At 35.6% G+C, this 20,561-nt stretch overlaps 1 protein-coding gene and 1 pseudogene across 4 annotated transcripts in view; one reads left to right on the top strand and one right to left on the bottom strand.

The window, feature by feature from the left end:
- Parg (poly(ADP-ribose) glycohydrolase) overlaps positions 1 to 18,819 on the top strand; it is a 114,287-nt gene extending 95,468 nt beyond the window's left edge. For all 4 annotated transcript variants that reach the window (XM_046446728.2, XM_046446727.2, XM_046446726.2 and 1 more), the window contains 2 exons: positions 13,759 to 13,887; positions 14,693 to 18,819. In XM_046446728.2, the coding sequence (XP_046302684.1) occupies positions 13,759 to 13,887; positions 14,693 to 14,847 (284 nt within the window). In that variant the 3' untranslated portion in view covers positions 14,848 to 18,819. The remainder of the gene's footprint in view (positions 1 to 13,758; positions 13,888 to 14,692) is intronic.
- Positions 7,850 to 11,774, bottom strand: LOC124094142 (small ribosomal subunit protein eS1-like; annotated as a pseudogene).
- Positions 18,820 to 20,561: the final 1,742 nt, after the last annotated feature.

The raw sequence follows: 20,561 nt of genomic DNA, 5'->3' as shown, positions 1-20,561 counted from the left end.
TGTAACAATAATATAATTTACAAACTACTAGCTGGCCTTAATAACCAAACTAGAAATAAATAAAATCTATCTCTTTAGGAATAGAACAGTTTGAGTCTGTCATAATGTAACTGTCCCCCAATAATAAAAAGTTAATAATTTTATAAAATTTTGAATATGTAGAAAAATGCCATAAGTATATAAAAATCACCAACATAGCTAACATTTTGATGGCCATCCTTTCAGACATCATTGTAAAAGTCTGTGTGACCATTTGACATTTTGAAAACCTTACAGTCTTATGGATGATTTTTAATACCAACAAATATAGATGTACTGTCAACATTTTCCCTTCTTTCCTTATTTCCTCCTTCCTTCCTTCCCTCCCTCCTTTTCTCCCTTCCTTCCTTCATCCTTTCCTCCCTCACTTCTTCCTCCTTTCTTTCCTTCCTTCAGTGGGGTCTCATGATGAGAGTCTCACTGTTTTGCACATTCTGGCCTCAAATTCATGATCCTCCTGCCTCAGCCTCCCTCATAGCTAGAAGCTAGTTGTCAACTCCTGTCAACATTTTTAAATGGCTATTTGGTATTTCTGTTATATGTACATGTATAATTTATTTCACAGTTGATTTGTTTTCTTTATCTTATAAGCATCACTATGGTGTATAATTATATATAAGCTTTATGTAATTATCTTATAAGGGTAAATTCCTAGAAGTAACATTAAGAATTCAAAGAATATGTATCCTTTATATTTTGATACATGTTGTAAATTGCACTGTGAAAGGCTGCATCAGTTTACATTGTCTTCCTTACATGAATAACCTCCCCAATGTTACAGAGCTGGGACCTTCCAGGAAACTGAGGCAGCATGAAGACCCCCCCTTCCCCTTCAAGCCCTGATTCTTGCAACCAAATCAGAAGGATTTCAGACATGTCACTCAGAGAAAAAGGAATGAGTTTATTGAAGGAATAGAAAAAGGGAGATTTGGGTCCTCTTCAGAGAAGAGATAGACCATGTGTCTCTCTCCAATTTTTTTTTCTTTTTCTTTTTTTCAGTATACATGATCGTAGAATGTATTTTGACATATTATACATACATGTAGTACAACTTCCCATGCTTGTGGTTATATATGATGTGGAGTTAACACTGCTAGTGTATTTATATATGAACATAGGAAAGTTACGTCCAGTTCATTCTAATGTCTTTCCTATTCCTCTCCCCCCTTCCCTTCATTCCCTTTTGTCTAATACAGTGAACTTCTGTTCTCCACCTTCCTTGTTATGTGTTAACATTCGCGTATCAGAGAGAACATTCAGCCTTTGGTTTTGGGGGGATTGGTTTATTTCACTCAGCATGATTGCCTCCAGTTTCATCCATTTACTGATAAATGTCATAATTTAGTTCTTCTTTATGGCTGAGTAATAATCTATGGTGTATATATGCTTCATTTTCTTCATCCATTCATCTGTTGAAGGGCACATCAGTTGATTCCATAGCTTAGCTATTGTGAATTGAGCCCCTATAAATATTGATGTGACCACATCACTATAGTATGCTAATTTTAAGTCCTCTGGGTATATGCCAAGGAGTGGGATAACTGGGTCAAATGGTGGTTTCATTCCAGGTTTTCTGAGGAATCTTCATACTGCTTTCCAGAGTGGTTGCACCAGTTTGCAGTCCACCAGCAATGTATGAATGTATCTTTTTCCCTACATCCTCACCAATATTTATTGTTACTTGTATTCTTGATAATTGCTATTCTGACTCAAGTAAGATGAAATCTTGGTGGAGTTCCAGGTCTATTAGGGATCCCAGAGAATTTTCCAGAGTTTTCTGCCTACGTCCACCTCTTCTAGACTTCTGACAGCAGGGTGGCATGAGACTTGGAAGTTCTCACTGCCATGACAAATCTAGGTCTTAAATATTTTATGGTTAGGAGGAATTACCCTTATCTCCCTGAGTTTTGGGATGTGGTCTGTGAAAAGGGTCACATAAGTCTCCCCCTTTAGGGTAACTTGGGTTTCTCTTATTGATATTATTTTGGGCCTGCATTTCTCCTGCAGGTAGTTTGCTGAGGAATGTGACATAGCCGGTCCACTTAAGCCAGGCAGGATTGCAGGCAAATTGCTTCTTAGAAAAGAAAGCATGTGGGGGTCAGCACAGTAGGCCCATTTTATAGAATTATTCCCTTAACCCCATGTTCCCACCACTTGTGTTTGTCTGTACCCTGTCACCAAGACTGGATTTGTCAATCTTTTTTAATTTCTCCGAGATGCAAAGTTTTTTGGTTGTCTTGTGAATTGCTTTTCATGCCTTCTATCCATTTATCTCTATGGGAGTAGTTGAATTTTCACTAGCTAGTAATACCTCTTTGTAGATTAAGAAATAGTAATTGTTTGACTGCCCTGTGTTGCAGGCATTTTTCGTTTCAGCCTCTTGAGCTGTTGTCATACCGAGTTAATTTTTTTATGTCCACATTTTTTGTGGTGTACTTAGAAAAATCTTCCCTGTCTTCTCATTCTTAAGATTTTCATCCATATTTTCTTCAAATTTGAAATTACGAAAACTGCATGGATCTGTTTTTCAGTGTTTTGAGAGTCCATAAAAGAAAGAATTTGGATTTTTTATTTTGTGAAATTCTTTATCATCCTGAATTTGTTTGAGGAAACATGGTTTTTCACTCTTGAGTTTATTGATCTTATGACAGACACTTTTTTCCTGTTTTTCTCTTAAGTAAAATGAATGATTGGTTTTGTGCCATCAATCCAGAAACCAGGTCTGCCATAAACCATGGTCATTTGTGCTGGACAATTTAGAAAGCGTTATAAATGTGTTCATTTCTTTCTTTTCTTTATAGCTTTAAAGCCTTTCTCTCAGACTGCAGCTTTGTTTGCTTTAGTGACTGTCAGGTATAGTGTTCAAAAATTTCCACTGTGTAATTCATTTTCTTAATAATTGAGATTTAAATTTTGGAATAATTCTTTGACAACTTCCTACCCTTTGTTCACTTGAATAGTAATAAAAATAAGTAGCCATAGGGCTGGGGGTGGCTCAGGGGTAGAGTGCGCATCTAGCATGCGCGAGACTGTGGGTTCAATCTTCAGCACCACATAAAAATAAATAAATAAATAAACATGTTATTAAAAAAAAGTAGCCATAATATCCTTTAGTAGAAGATTGATTACTAAAACTGATTTTCTTTTTTGGTTTGGTTTGGTTTGGCACTGGGGATTGAACCCACTGGTGCTTTACTACTGAGACATCCTGAGCCTTTTATTTGGGGCCTCCCTAAGTTGCTGAGGCTGGTCTTGAACTTGCAATCCTCCTGTCTGGGCCCCCTGAGTCACTGGGATTATGAGTGTGTGCTCCAACATCTGTCTCTAAAACTGATTTTTAAAAAGAAAGAGATATGGTTTATTTGTATAATAAAATATTATATAGCCATTAAAAGCTATAACCCAAAACAAGGGAGGGTGAGGAGGGGAAGGATACAAATCCATTGGATTAGACAAAGGGGAATGAAAGGAAGGGAGAAGGGAAGGGAAAAGGAGGGGCAGTAGAATTAATCAGACATAACTTTCCTACCCATGTATTTGAATACACGACTAGGGTAACTGTGCATCATGTACAACCACAAGGATAGGATCCTAAATAGAATAAGTTCTACTCTATGTATGTGTAATTTGCCAAAATACATTCTACTGTCATGTATGACTAAAAAGAACATTTTTTTAAAGATTAAAAATAAATAAGTAAAATATACTGGGGAAAAAAAGAAATAGATCGGTTGACATGGAAAGATATTTTTGGAATATTGCCACATTGGGGGAGGATATATAGTATATGCCACAGAAGTCATTTAAAATTTTACATTCAAATTTGAGGTTCTTCATTTATCAGTTTTTGTGCAAAGATGAACTGTGGCTATCTCCAAGTGGATGACACAAGTGTTCTTTATTTTCTTTTTTAATAACTTTTTCTGTTGTGATCATATGTGTTTTATAACAAATATCTTATCAAAAATTTTTCATGGAGGAGGAACATAGCCATATGTAAAGCCTTAAAACTTTCTTTTATTAAAAATAGGACTCAGTATTTTTTAATATACTGTTGCATAATTTTACATGAGTCTCAACAAGTTATACCAGTTGAACTTGAATTTCTTTAATTGCCCATTGTTGTGTAGCTATTAGGAAAACATTTTTTTATATACTAATTAATTCAATATACTTTTATTAACAACTTTCTGCCCCAGGCAACGATGGCCATAGGAGCCAGAAGGCAGAAAGAAGGTACTGGGGAAGAAGAAAGGATTTTGTGGCAGCCCTAGCAGCAACCAGTGGTCTCAGGCACACCTATGCCACCAATAGGGCTCTCTGCCCTCTTGCCTCGTGGAGACCATGGGAAAATGTTTTGAGTAAATTCAAACTCCTCTTACTTTGGGGGCTTCTAACCATAGACAGTTTCTGACTCACAGTGGTTCTTTATGATGATACAAAAGCAATACGTATTCAATAAAATGATACTTTAAATTTTGACTTTTGATTTTTTCCCCCCAGGCTAGTATATTACTCTCATGTGATGCTGACAGTGACCATAAACTGCAGCTCCCAGCCAGCCCCATAAGCATGAGGAGAAACAACTAATGTTCTACATTGTTGTGCTGCTAAACTGGGATGACTGGTACATTGGGTGATTAAATGAATTTTCTACTTAGGATATTTTTAACTATGGGTTTATCGGGATGTAACCCTATCCATCATGATTCAAGGAGCATCTATATTCTGAAGTAACTAGTCCCCACTTGGCTTTTAAATTTTTGTTAAAGTGGGATTGGGAATATAGCTTAGTGGTAGAGCACTTGCCTGGCATGCCCAAGACCTAGCAAGGACCCAGGTTTGATCTCCAGAATTGAAAAAAAATAAATTACGTCAGAATTTTGTTAAAATTTTAGTATATTTATTCTCATCCCATTTGTATGGTGGCTACATCTTTATCCTGTGATCTTTCAAAGGTAAAGCAGTTCATGCTTTAGAGGGACTTGTCACACTTTGATCGCCTTGCAAACTCAATTTTCTGGGAAAGCCAGAAGTTATAATTTTGTAGATTATTTGGCTTTTTCTTGTTGTTAGAGTAGAAATGCTTTTTTTTCTTTCAGTTTTCTATATCATATCCTCAGTAGAGATTGTGGGGTGGATTCCTGTCTCAAATGTATCACTAGGCCCTAGGTACCATGAGATTTTTAGCAGATTTTAAATATTTCTAAAGGGTTGGATTTTTAAAAATAAATTTGCTTTTTTTATTATTTCTTATTGTATTATAGTTCCAAAATTATATAATATTCTACTTTTTGGAGTTTTTTTGAGCTTCTCTCTGTGACCTAATATAGTTAATTATTATAGATGTATTGACACTGAAAGTGTCTCTGAAGGTTGTAGCGTTTACTCCATGCCTATAAAAATTATATACCTAAGCCAGATGTTGTGGCACACACCTATAATCTCAGCTACTGTCGAGGCTGAGGAAGGAAGATCACAAGTTTAAGGCCAACCTAGGCAACTTAATATACCCTGTCTCAAAATAAGTATAATACATAGGGGCTGGGGGTATAGCTCAATGGTAGAGTGCTTGCTTAGCATGAATGGGGACCTGGATTCAATCCCCAGTAAGAGAATAGAGGAAGGATTCTCTGGTTATCACCTGAGGCTTTTCATGCTTCTGATTTTATCTGCTTGCTTCATGAAGACACTGAGTAGTGCTTTAAAGTTCTTTCTCCTATTGTGATTTTTGTCAATTTCTTCTTGCCTTTCCTTCATTGTTTAATTTTTACCATGTCCATAGAATGTTGCCTGATTTGTGAGAGATTATACTGTTGGCCAATTTTCTGTATTTATTTTTGTTTTGCAAGTGGTAGGGATTGAACCCAGGCACTAAGCATATGCTCTACCACAGAGTTATACATTACCAGCTCTTAAAGGTATCTGGAAACTATAGTTCTCTGAATTTTCTTTTCTATCCCCATCTCCTACCTTTGGTGCCTAAAAGTGACTTGCAGATAAATCTGTCCAATGAATTTCTTTTTAACAGATTTATTTAGCAGCCTCTGCCTTTTATTAATCTAAAACTTTATATATTGTTTTGTAACCACCTCTCTATATCCAACTAGTTTTTGTAAGATTCTGCTCTGATGTTATGCCCCAGAAAGATCCCATTCTCCCTCCAAAAAGTTATGAATCAGGGTTGTTTCCATTAAAAGAGAACTAATGTATCTTATTCCTTCTGCCTAGAAGGGGATTATTGGCCAATTCTCTGAGATGGAGTTGCTCTCAGGGATGAATGATCTTGGGATCAGGTGCTGCCTGTGTGTGTGTTGATTCCTCTCCTGCCTACTCTTCTCAGTGTGATGGCCTCATTCTCTTCTGTTTACGCATGGCAGGAATGGGTACCAAATAGTTCCAGGCTAACAGCACTACTGTTGAGTGGCCCAAGAAGAAGAAGGACTCCTTGATTTAAAAATCCCATGGAAGTGTTATAATTGGACCAATTTGGATACCTTCCCATCACTGGGACCAAATTATCATAGTCAGTAAATATTTGATATATCCCTAGTGAAACTGAGAAGATTTCCAGTTGGTTTTCATGACATTTATATTAATAAGTGAAAAGTTTCTGAGATTTAGAAACTTGATATAAATTTATTTTCTTTCTGACCTAGTTTCCATTTATATCAAACCTAAATATGTCTTTACTAATTACTTTGCTATTTTAGAACCAAGATGGCTAAATTGCAAAACCAGAACAAAACATCATTAATCTGGAAAAGATTGGAACCTGAACAATGTTAATGAGTCATTTTTTGCTATACATGGTTGGCCTGGCCTAGCCCATTGACTGGGGTTTGTGGGAGGCATTTTAATGGAGGTGCAGAAAAGGTGACAGAAAATTGAAGACAGAGAATTATGCTCCAGGTTACCTCACTTTTCCTACCACAAGTTCCTCAGCACTTTGCTTCCTTTTGCCAGAATAAATCACCTTCTCCATTTCTCTCTCACTCTTGCGTGAGTAAGAATACTCCTTCTTTAACCTTCCTGTATTGACCTCTTTGTGGACCCAGGTCTTAGGTTAGGGTCTTATTAAAAATGTATATTCAGAAATGTCATAGGTAAGTGAATACTTGTTATCAGCTCCTCAGAAATGGTGCTGAGGTAATGGAAATGGGAAACAGCTTCAGGAATTTTCTTTTTACTGTCTGGGAGTTAATGATCATTAACTATAAGAATCATTGCATTTTTCTTATTTTATTTGCATAATTACTCTTTAGTTTGTTAGCTGCATGTTCAAGAATTGTAAACTAAGGTTTGTAGACAGGCTAACAAACCTAAAGAGAGAGCTAATGTCAGAACTAGCATTTAAACTTGGCTCCATTTTCCTCAAAGACTGTAGTGTGTTCACAATTATTATTCTTATTTTTGTCATTATTATTATTAGTTGAGAACATGTTGAGTGCATTCTGTGTTCCAAGAATTATACTAAGTACATTCTTTACCTACATATAAACATAGCCTATTAGAAAGGTTTTATTTTCATCTTTATAGATGAGACAACCAAGAGACATAGAGAGGTAAGTAATTACCCTAAAGTTCACAGATACCAAGTGCCAGTGCCAGGATTCAAATCAGGATTGAAGCCAATATGTATGCTTTTATCATTTAATCTATATTGAATCTGGATAAAGGAGTTGGAGAGTATATTGTAAACTGGGTGAAAGGCCCAACAATTGAGCCCCTGTCCCAGCCCTGCCACCGTGTGCCTTTTTTCTTTCACCAATAGGACTTTTTATTCATGACTGTTTTAAAAATCTGAATTTTAGATAGGTTCTTGGACTGGTGGTTCATATTCATAGGTTCATCCAACTTTAGTGTTTATCTCATCCCCAGTATCCTTTCCAGAACTACTTTCACCATGAAGCTCCATGAATTTTCCTAATTCAAACTTAGACTTCTTCAGCATTTTTACTTTTCTAATGAAGATATCATAAAGAAGATAAATAGATTGGCAAGCCTTTTATGTCTTTCCCAATGCTGTCTAGAACCAGTTAATTGACCACTTCTTTCAAATTATTTGTCTGTACCTCCTGAGTCATGATTTTCATCATCGTCTGGATTTGGCAAACTTGTTGAGCCATAAGAGGCCTTCCATAATCTAATTGTTGCTTTTTTTAGTAAAACAAACACAGAATAGGTGCAGCAAATGACCAGTGGTAGTCTTGACATCAACATGAGCTTTAGTCTTGGTGTGCTACATTTTGACAATGGAACACATTTTGTCATAGGTAAGATCCCTATCATGGAAGTTAGGCAGTTTTTCCTGAATATCTTCAGTAATTAGCTTGAATTTTCTAAATGCAGTTTCATCATTCTGTGCATCAGCAAAATTCACTTCAAACACATGACCCTTGAGACCATCAGGTGCAATTTCAGTTCCTTGAGTCTTCGTAACTAATGTTTTCTCAATATTTCTTATCTTGAACATAGCCAGTACTTTCACACCATACCAATATTTCTAAAAAAATGAATCAACCACTTTTTTTCTAGGCTTCCTTCTTATTGCCTTAGGCTCTTGTTCTTACCTACCTCTGTTGGGCTGCTCAGAGAGCCAAAAGGCAACATTGAGCCTTTAGAAACCTCCATAATGGGAGGAGGGAGTGGGACAAGTCAAGATTAAAAGAGTAGCCAGAGGACAAGAGCAGAAAAAGAATAGGAGTTGGCCTAGAAACGTGCTGTTTTGTGGAAACAAGCAGGTGCCTTGGGCTGGTGAGCAGTGTTTGGATTTTCAGGGCAACTACTGGTGTGAGAGCTCTCAAAAGAACTTGGGTTCACTAGAAGGGCATGGGTAGTGTTTTTAGGTCTGTACTGTTTGCCAAAATGCATTCAAATAACAGTAAACAGTGCAAGGAAGTTCTTGTAGCTGGCATGTGGTAAGATCTGCTTGACCTTGAGCAGAATGATGTGTCATGGCAGCCTGGAAGAAGAGGGGTGAGGGCATGAGGCCCTTGAGTCATACTGTAGGGGTTCAAGTCTCAACTCCACTACATTCTGATCTAAGTGACCTTAGATAAATTACTTAGCCTATTGGTGCCTATTATTTTAAAAACAAAATAATACTAATAATTACCTCATTCAGTTTCTGTAAGGATTAAAAGAAGTAATCCTTATAAGTTATAAGTCAGTGCTTGTAAAGCTCCTACAACAGTGTTTACATGCTGTAAGATCTCTCAGTGTTAGCAAGGGGTTACTAATATTATGTGCTGGTGGCCTCAACACCTGTGCGATAGTATCCATCATTTTAACCATTTTCTGTTTGATTCATTTATTGCAGTAGGACACTATAAATTGTTTTTTGAGGTTATTCACATTTATTTATATTTTCTTCATAGCTTAACACTGAATGCCAGAAAGAAAATTAAAACCAAACTCCCTGCAGGTTAATTTAAGTGATTATTTTGGCGCCTAGTTGTGCTTGAAGTTAGAATTTCATGCTTTTGTGTCAGACTTGGAATCAATCCACATACGTTATTAGATTTGTGATTTATTCTCATCTACCTTTAGGTAGAAGATAGTTCATTTAAATCATGCAGCATAATTCTCTAGATTTACAAAGATCTTGGGAATATCAGAGAGAGTGAGTGAGGTCCATGTACTGTTGTTTAAGTGAGCTTTTGCCAGTGACTACTGATGTATCTAGGGTTGAGATTAATTTATCTTCCTGGAAATTTCCTTTGTGTGTTTATAATCTAATATCTGATGATACATAGAGAAAAATTCAGTGATTATGGAATCTTAAACTCTGGGAGAGTCTTTAGGGATCATCTGATTCAAATGCTTTATTGTATAACAGAAAAATGAGGCCAAGAGGGTTAAGCAACTAGCTAGAGATAGCTAGCTAGCAGAGGATATGGACTAACTTTGAATCTTCTGTCTCCCAGTCCTAATTAGTCTAACATGTACTTATGGACTCAAACAGAAATGGATGTGAAATAAAAAATGTCATGCTTGGGGTTGGGAGTATAACGCAGTAGTATAGTGCTTGTCTAGCATGCCTAAGGCCCTGAGTTGAATATTCCCAGCACCACACACTCATGTACACACCAAAAAAAAAAAAAGTTTGGAGTGGGGGGAAATGTGTAAATTCATTTTACTCCTTTCTTTCTTTTATTAGGATCTAATCTGTTTTTGGTAATTCTGTCAAACTTGACCTCACAAACCTGTCCACAGTAGCAAAATGACCTGTGGAGCTTTTTTTTCTTTTTTTTTGGAGGAGGGTATAAATTCTAAAAGTAAATTTTAAATGTTTTTATGAATATTTTATTTTCATAAATGACAAATGACCAGTGATCTAATAGGAAATAGAACCAAAAGGACTTCTCTTCAAGTCTTTTTTTTTTTTTTTTAATAGGAAGCACTTAAAGCTAAATATTTATTCTTACTGAAAGGGAAGAGATTATACCTCTTGGTAGAGAAAGATGACATTTAGACATGTAGTTTAGGTTAATTAGAAACTTTTAAAATTGGGTGTAGTGAAGCTTTAATGTATGCATAAGTTGGATGAGCAGTTTTAATTAAAACTTACCTCTTTTGAAATTAACCAATTTCAGCATTCTGAAATTAATGAGATCTAGTCATTGGCACCTCCCAAGTTGTGGATACTCAATAAATATTAGTTTGGAAAACAATCTCATGTGTTATTATAATATAGATTCTTTCCCAAATTGGAAAATACTTGACTATACCAAATTTTCCTAGTTTGCCTTGAAACATTTTTTCCTTCATAACTTTTTAAACTATTTAAAAATCCTTTCAGGTTCAATCCCCAGCACCACCAAAAAAAAAAAAAAAAAAACAAAAACAAAAAACTAAAAACTTTTCAAATTTATAAAAAAATAAAAATAATTAACCTGTTGCTGAATATGTAATGTTTATGTCTATACACATGCACACAATTTTTTTCCTGAACTATTTGAGCTAAGTTACATACATTATGCCCTCTAAATACATCAATATATATTTCCTAAGGGAAAGGAGGAAAAAACTCTTAAACTTTAGTTATTAAATCTATATTATACATTAGTACTTTTTTCTATTGTTTATATTTTTATGTCAGATAACCTAATAAAGCTCTTTCTAGTCTTTTCTCCTCCAACAGAGTCTAGGGTCAGCTACATAATTTAGTTGCCACATGTTTTAGACTCATTTTTGAATTCATAGTATTTCCAAAACAGCCTTTGTCTTTTATGACATCAACATGTTTGAAGACTAACACATTCTTTGAGTTTACTATTTTTCCTCATGATGAGGTTAAGATAATGTATTCTTAATCAGAACCATTGCATCAGTAATAGTGTCTAGAAGCATTGGAGGATATCAGACACAATGTTGATTCTTTCCCCTTGACTTCACATCTACAAATGATCCTTTCCTCATCCAGTATTAACCATGGTTGATTACACAGAGAAGTTGTTCCTATTGTGGTACCCCCTCCTTTACGTATCTAATAGATATTAATCAAGGGTACACATTTTTTAATGGTTTGTAATTAATTGATTGCTGTACTTCTAGTATTTTGGTGGTTAGCCCATCCAGATTTGGGTAATGGAAACTCCTTCAAACTCCCATTTTCTTGTGATAAGCTCCCACCAATTTTTCCCTTTTTTAATTAATTAATTAATTTTTTTTAGCACTAATCATTCTGGGCTCATCTTGTACCTGCCTGCCCCAACCATGGAATCAGGCATTTCCCTAGGAGTCCATTCCTTTTAGGAGGAACGGAATTAGAGACCACAGTCTGAGTACTCAGTGTATTTGGTGCTGCTAGAGTGTCTGTTTTTGCCCATCCAGCCAGCAGAGCTAGAAAATATGTGTATAAACACATATTCACAAATATGTCTCTAATTTAGACATCATGAACACACACCATTGTCTTCCTTTTTCTTTCTTTCTCCCCCAACCCCCACTGGAAATTGAACCCAGGGGTACTTTACTGAGCCACATTCCTAATCCTTTTTATTTTTTATTTTGAGATATGACCTCAATAAATGGCTGAGGCTGGCCTTGAACTTGTGATACTCTTGACTCAGCCTCTTAAACTGTTGGGATTACAGGCATGCACCACTGTGCCTGGCTGTCTTCCATTTTTATCCATCCTCATGGAGTTATTTTTTGTCTTCCTTCATTCTATGTCTGTGTGTCCATTCTCTCATAGTGAGACTCTGAGCTCTGAGTAGCATCAACATATTTATCCTTTTGCTCATCCTCTAATACACTTAAAAATAGTTTCAGAATTGCTTTATATTTAATTACTATGGTAAACATTCCTAGCAAAAAGAGATGAGAATTTTTTTGCAGTTCTTTCCTAAGAATTTGGCTAAGACCAAAAGTGATCACATAACCATCTTCATAATTTCTTTCATTTTTTTTCTTTTTTCTTTCCCTTCAGTGTAGTTATTTTAGTCACTTGAACTAAAAGTAGGCTAACTTGTTTTATTTTGCTTTCAATTGTAGGTTCCTCCCCATTTTCATGTATATTAATGTTGAATATATAGAATATTAGAATGCTCTCAATCAAAATAATAAAAAGATATCCTCTGTGTGTTTACACACACACACACACACACACACACACACATATATCATATATATATGGGAGGAATAGACGAACTCTAGATAGGGCAGAGGGGTGGGGGGGGAAGAGAGGGGGCAAAGAGTTAGCAATGATGGTGGAATGTGATGGACAAGACATGAATTGGTGTGAACATACTTTATATACAAACAGAGATATGAAAAATTGTGCTCTGTATGTGTAATAAGAATTGTAATACATTCTGCTGTTATGTGTTTAAAAAATAAAATCAACTAAAAAAATCTACTTTTATTTAAAAAATTTTTTAAAAATTTTTAAATTGTAGACAAGCACTCCACTACTGAACTACAACCCCAGCCCTCCATAATGTCTTAATTTGACTCCCACCTTCTTTTTTTATGAAGTGAAAGATATACAATGAGCAAAAGGGCATTATTGTAACCATATTCAGTTTTGTTGTGGTTCAAAATAAATCCTACCTATGGAGATTACTCTTGCAAAGAAACTTGATTTTTGCAGACATATTTCAGGCTCATTGATTTGTAGCTTTGACTCTTGAAGATAGTGGGTCTTAGTTGTTTTCTATTCCAACATACTAGACAGTTACTGAATCTTCAGTAACACTGACTCCTGACTCCATGCTGCAGGAACATTGGCAGTACAAGCACAGAGGGATATTGTATGGGAATGCTTCCTGTGGCATTGATGAGAATTGGAACCCCCCAAATATGCCTGTGATACAAAAGAACAGTGACTGTTTAATAAGACAAAATTATAAAATCAAGCAAGCAAACAAAACTATTAGTTCTGGATTAACAGAAGTGAATATAAATACCACCTCAGTGCCTTGATTTGCAGTTTCAGATGCTCTTTTCTTTATTTGTGATCCAAAGAAGGTATCTGTGTTGAAATCCTATGATTCAATGGTATTCTCAGCAGCATATCTGGAAAGTCACAGAGCTAGATGATTTATGCTTATTTTGTATTCATCATACGTAATAATGTGTATTTTATTTATAAATCTTGGATCTGGGATAAAGCTGTGATATACCAGCTACAAGTTAGCAGGTTGAAAGAATTAAAGGTAACTTGATAGTAGAAGTATCATAATAGAGCTGTATCTTTTCTCTTTGCTATAGCTTTAATACAGATACTGGCAGCTGCAGCAGCTGAACGAGATGTGGTTTATTTTACCTTTGGGGACTCAGAATTGATGAGAGACGTTTACAGTATGCACACTTTCCTTACTGAGAGGAAACTGACTGTTGGTAAGTAGGAGGTAGTCTTGATACTTGGTAGCTAGATGGATTATACATCATCTAGGAGGAACACTTGCTAAATCTGGATGGATCATAGTGGATAAGAAGAAACAAGTGCATTACTTCAAGGGAATAGAACAAAGCTCTTAGAGGGACTGCATTTGTAGTCTGTTTTTCTGGCAGAGTTTCATCCACAATTTTGAATGAGTATGTCAGCTTATTAAAGTCAAGAAACTGGAGTTACTTTCAATTTTTACTTTTGTGGGTATAGAAAACTAAAAGAGGGGCTGGAGTATAGCTCAGTAGTAGAGCTCTTGCCTAGCATATAGGAGGCACTGGGTTTGATTCTCAGCACCGCATATAAATAAATAAAGGTCCATTGACAACTAAAAGAAAAAAAAATTAAAAGGAAAAAAAGAAAGCAAAAAAGTGGAAGACATCTGAAAGTAAATTCAAACATAAGAAGTCTCAATCTGTGGTATTTATCAGATATGGAGTATGCTCATCCAGTGTGATTACTACCTTAGGAGCTGAATGTATAACTAGGATTGCATGAACTCCCACAACAGGGTGTGGACAGTTTACCATATGTAGCCTGATGTTATCATGAGCTAAGTTGTTTTCTTTAAAGTGTTTGTAAAATTTTTAAGTTTATGCCAGGAAAGCCTTTTAAACATAAGAAATTCATACTGTAGTTTCAAAAACCAAATCTGAGCATGTGCTCTTTAGATTATGACAAAACTCTAGTGTTCTTTTGAAGCTTTTTCCATCCACATACCACACATGCAAATTGTTCTGACCATTTACCCTCCAGGAGAAGTGTATAAGCTATTGCTTCGATACTACAATGAAGAATGCAGGAACTGTTCTACCCCTGGACCAGACATCAAGCTTTATCCATTCATGTACCATGCTGTTGAGTCCTGTACAGAGACTGTTAACCAGCCAGTACAAAAGACAGAGACTTGAGGAGCCAAGTGAACAGAACCTCCTCCCACTGCTCAGAGACATCCTGTTTGAATTGTCAGGTGTAATATATGAATGACTTAAGTTAAAGTAAGTGTGTATATAATCTACATTTGTAGTCAAGGATGTAATCCCTTCTAAACATATGCAATTGTCAGTTTGTACATCTAAACTTTCCCCATCCTGACTTATATGGGCTTAGATATGTTATCTTTCCATTTTCTTCTATTTTAGTTTTCATTCTTTGATTTGTCTTTTGTCCATCAGATTTCTTGTAAAAATCTCCATGAAAGGCTGTGCTCAGCTATCGGGTTTCTTTATTCATGGATGTATATTATACAGATTGCTTCTGCAGCTTGCAGATGCCAGTGAGCCTGGGAAAAAGTTAAAATCCAGGAATCTCTGTAATAGAATTTGCTACAGAGCTCCCTGTGAACCTTTCGTCCCAACACTAACAGGCTTATGTTGTGTGAATTTTTGAAAATTAAGAAGTTTTTTTTTTTCATATATGTTACATAGTGCACATATCCTATGTTGTTCTTTATTTAAATCAGAATAATTTTCAGAAGTTGTTCTTTTAATACATCTGCTTTTATCTGTATGGTTTGTCTATCCATTTTATCCCAATCAATTTTTATTGACACTGTTTCTAGAAACTGACCAAGATGAAAGAAAATGTAGAGTAAAAGAGTTTTCCTCATATGGTGTAATGAAAACATATTCAAGAGGGTTGAAGAGTTTTGTTTGTTTGTTTGAGGTTTTTTTTTTTTTTTTTTTTTTTTTTTATTAGGATCAATATTTGTTCTGTGGTGCTTGAGGCATTTCATATAACCAAAGTTTGGGAACCAGAAACTTCATGCTGATTTGTACTACATATTGAAGTTTTTCTGGTATTCATAGGTTATATAGTTGATAATTTTTCATTAATAAATAATTTGTCAGAAACTTCCATATCATCTATATTTTATATACTATATAAACATGATCTTTAAGTGTTTATGTGGAACACATAAAATCCAAATAAAACTGCTGTGGGGAATTTTAAGCTTTATCGGGGCTTTGTTTAAAATCTGTTATTCACAATTTTGTTCTTTTAAAAGTGGCAACAAAAATAAATAATGAAGTCTTTAGAAGATGAAACTGAAAGCCAAAGTCAAGTCTTGTGTTGAGTAGAGTTTAATCACAAAAACACTTATTTAGATTTTCAAAATAGTCCTAAATTATAGTGTTGTTCTGGTTTATAGTCAATTGTCAGGAAAAGCTGATAGAGATCAAATCCTGTTATAAGGAACATCAGTAGATGGCCTAAACTCCTGTTATCAGCACTGGAAGAAAAAAAAAATAGGGCCTATGCCAGTAACTCTTTTCTTTTTCTCTCTTTCTTCCTTTCTTTCATGTCCTTTCTTCTTCTTCTTCTCCTTCTCCTCCTTCTTCTCCTTCTTCTTCTTCATTTGGAAACAGGTCTCAGTCTGGTTTTGAACTCAAGATCTTCCTGCCTCAGTCTCCTGAGAGCTGGGATTTCAAGTGTTTACCATTACACCTGGCTCACTATCTGCAACTCTTTATGTTTGTACAGAGATTGATAGGATAATAGGATTTGGTACCTGATGGCAGACGCTTGTCATTGATGAAGCTGTTTATCATAGTAACTAAGATTTTTAATCATCTCCTAAGTTTGAAGGAGTCTGGCTTTATTTCTGCTGATACTGAAGTCTCTTTCCCAGCCTAATCTGTGCTTTAATTAAGCATTTATGGTTATATTTCCTTTCCTTATTTTTCCATCCCTATGCTCTTCCCCTCTTAGTTGCTTACAGTGTTTCATGAACAGTGTTTGTTGGTTCTTGCAGTAGAGAAATTATGGATCCAGGTTAGAAGACTACCCAGCTCAGTATTCCAAAACACAGAAGCAGAGATTTTGCTCTTAGTTGTACCGCGGTAGTGATGGAGCCACCTACTAACTGCCTTGCCTCTCTTGCTGTTAAGAGATTTCCAAGAAACCTCTTGGAAGACCAGTTCTTCGTCCCAGTATGTCCTGACAGTAGGGCAGCTAACATGAGAGCTCATGCCTGACTTTTTGAGGAAGGAGGAAACATAGAGCAAACGTAGCTACTTTGTCATTAAAGATCCTCTTCAAAAAAGAAGGAGAAATTAACATTTGTATCTATTCTGAGGTGTTTAACAGTATCTTTTTACTCTCTTTTATACAGGGTTTATTGTTTTCATATTGTTACTCCTTTTTTCATGTAGAAATCTTAGATTTTTAATAAAGCTTTCTTTTCAATTTCTGACTAACTCATTCAGATCTATAATAGCAACTTAACAAAACAAATGTCTAGTAATGGAAAGGACATGAGATTTCTAATTCAGGAAAATTGAGTTCAAATGCTGGCCATTTCTCTAGTTAATATTTTAACCTTGTTGAAATAAATTGATTTCTGACCTAACTTAGCTAGAAAATGGAATAAGTAGCACCTACTGGGAAATAAAACACAGTAAATTGAACACATACTTTGTGTTCAAAAATACATCAGTTGACCAGGAAACATAATGGAGTACCTACTATATATTAGCCAATCTGCTTGTTCTACAAATTTTAGCCTATTTTTCCAGGGAGTAACAGATGCCCAGAGGTTTGGGGTTATCGAACAAGCTCAACCTGAAGGAGTTCATTATGGAAAAGGGATTTGCTGTGTTATCTATGTAGGGATCTGATAGAAAAGGGCCCTGACACCCTTGTTACCTAGCAAGTTAAATATCCCTTATTGAAATACTTGGGACCAGAAGAGTTTTGGATTCTAGATTTTTTTCCGATTTTAAAATATTTGGGTAGAAAATGAGATTTTTTTTTTTTTTTTTTGGAATGGGACCCAAGTCTAAGTGCAAAATTCATTTATGTTTCACATATACACATGGCCTGAAAGTCATTTTACACCACATTTTTAGTGCACTTGCACTTCGACTGGGGCTTGTCACATGAAGTCAGATGTGGCATTTTCCACATAGTGTTGTGTTGGCACTGAGAAAGTTTCAGATTTTGGAGCATTTAAGATTTCCAGTTTTCACATTAGGGGTTCTTAACCTGTGTAGTTCGTTTTTCATCATGAGTGACTAGTTATTAGTTAGGTACATTCAGTTGTTTCCAAAAGGATTATCTCTTGTTGCTGGTTGCAAAGGCATTTAGAGCAGGCTTACTCAAACCAATATTTAAAAGGGAGATTAAAAAAGGAGATCTAACCCAGCCCAGTGATTGTTACTTCTCTCTAGTACATATTGCTCTGGAAACCAAAGTGGTTAAGCTGTCCGACTCCAGAATATAGTGAGCAAAATGTTGGGTCACATTTTTGGAAAACTTTCTCAACAGGAAGGAATATGGCTGCATAGATTTTTTTACCTGTGTTCTTTCCCTTTCTTCAGTCTGTGTGGCTGTATGTTCATGTTTTTTGTTTTGGTTTGATTTTTTTTTTTTTTTTTAATTCTGATGCAGAAGACAATCTAGCATACCAACTTTTAAAGATAAGATTGAGAGGGCCTGCACTTCCTTCTCTCAAACCTGTGAATACCTCCCATCTCTTTGTTTGCAGGGAAGACCAAGTCTGGCCATTGCTGGTACATGATGAGCTCAGAAAATTAATCCTGTCATTTTGGGGGGATAAAGGGGGACATTCCAAAATGATACTTGCTAAAACAAACAGCTAAGATCCACTGACCCACTGCTGCCTTCTGTCCCAGCAAAATGTCCTGAGTCCCTGCTCACCAGATACTACATAGATCAATTGTGCCTTCAGTTGGAAGGTTTCCCAGACAAGACAACAAAGCTGCATATGTTCATCTGGTAATTGGCTTTATTGCTCCTGACTTTATTTTAAATGTAAGGTTAATGTGTCATGATGATTCTGGACTTGGGGATAAGGAGAGGTCTGTACTGATGTTTACATGATTTTGTAGGAAGAGAATAAAAGAAATTTGGATCCCCTTGTCACTACCTCTTTTTTTCTGCAAATAATTAAGCCATTTTTCATGTAAAATTTTGTGTGCATGCTCTCAGTGAAAACATGTAGAGTATGTCTTAGGGATTTGGTGAACATTTTTACATGTAGATTTGCCATTCCACCTATAAAGTTGTACATAAAATTTTAGTATCTGGGGAAAGAAACATGTTCATGCCAGAATTGTTAACAGCCTCAAACCAGACTCTCATTTGTCTTAAACCCATTTAAAGATATTTTCACTATAATCTTGACCTCGTGTGATTTCAGAGTATTCATTAATTTCACAGATGGCAGTGAGCATTTTTTCACATGATAGCATCTTTGAAATCAAAGCACTTGTAAAAAATTCCAGTTTTTTTTAATTCTAATTAGTTTTGCATGACAGAAGAATGCACTTTGACACATCATACATAAATGGAGTATAATTTCTCATTCTGGTTGTACATGATGTAGAATCATACAGTCGTGTAGTTATATATGTACATAGGGTAATAATGTTTGATCTTAAAATCAGCATACTGTAGTTTTTCTTAATGCTACATAAAAATTAAGGTGTATTACTATCTAAGACATCTTATATATGAGGAAACATGGCAACTTAAGTGACAACCATGTGTCAGTCTCTTTTTAGCTATGGTAATTGTGCCCATATTAAATATCAAATTTATACTCTTAGCAGAAATGGAGACAATCACTACAGAGAAAATCATGATTATTGTAAAATTCTATAGTATTACTTAGACTGGTAGTCAAGAACTTTTTTTGTTTTCTTTTTAAGGAGCATTTCGGACAAATACAAAAATAAAATAGGGTAATGAATCTCCATATCCATCACCCATCTTCAACAATTATCAATTCATGGTTAAATTATATTTCTACCAATTTCTCATCCCAAAAAGGATCCAAGAATGGTGGGACATCTGTGTAATCAGCCACTCTTGGAAGCTGAGTCTGGAGGATCAGTTGAACTCAAGAGTTTGAAGTCAGCCTAGGCAACATAGATCCTGTTTCTTTCTAATTATCTTTAAATGTAATCATCATATATAGATATAAAATTCAAGACATAGACAGGGGCTGGGAGTGTTGCTCAGTGATAGAGTGCTTGCCTAGCACACGTGAGGCACTGAGTTTGATCCTCAGCACCGCATAAAAATTTAAAAAAGGTATTGTGTTCATCTACAACTAAAAAAAATGTTTTAAAAAAAATATTCTTTCTGATGAGTATAGCTAAAAACCCTGATCATTGTTTGTAAAACAAATAGTCCAAGTGTGGTGTTGTGCACCTGTAATCCCAGGGACTTGGGAAGCTAGAGGCAAGTTTAAGGCAAGTTTAAGGCCAGTCTCAGCAATTTTTGAGATCCTGTCTCAAAAAGGACTGGGGACATAGGTCAGTGGTTCAGTCCCCAGTACCAGGAAAACATACACACAGGAAGACTTAAAACTGAAAAATAAGCAGACTGCTAGAGACTTTGGGAATTAAGGAAAAATACAGTTGATGAGTTCCTTGGATTTTGTATTGTCCCAGATAACCCATACTGGATCTTGGAGAAACCAACAATATGAAGATACTGATTGCAGACTTAAAGGCCTAAGAAAAGCCTCCTCCCTTTAAAACCAAAGACTAGGAAAGGGGCAACCTAAGCATGACCAAAAAAAAAAAAAAAAAGTAATACTACTCTATCTAACCAAATACCACATAACAAAAACACCCCCCCACCATCAAATACT

This window comes from Marmota monax, unplaced genomic scaffold, assembly GCF_021218885.2.
Source record: "Marmota monax isolate L192 unplaced genomic scaffold, Marmota_monax_Labrador192_F-V1.1 WCK01_AAM20220418_F8-fsc00207, whole genome shotgun sequence".
NCBI lineage: Eukaryota > Metazoa > Chordata > Mammalia > Rodentia > Sciuridae > Marmota > Marmota monax.
Note: the sequence above shows the minus strand (reverse complement) of the source record. Positions and strands in the feature narration are given on the sequence as shown.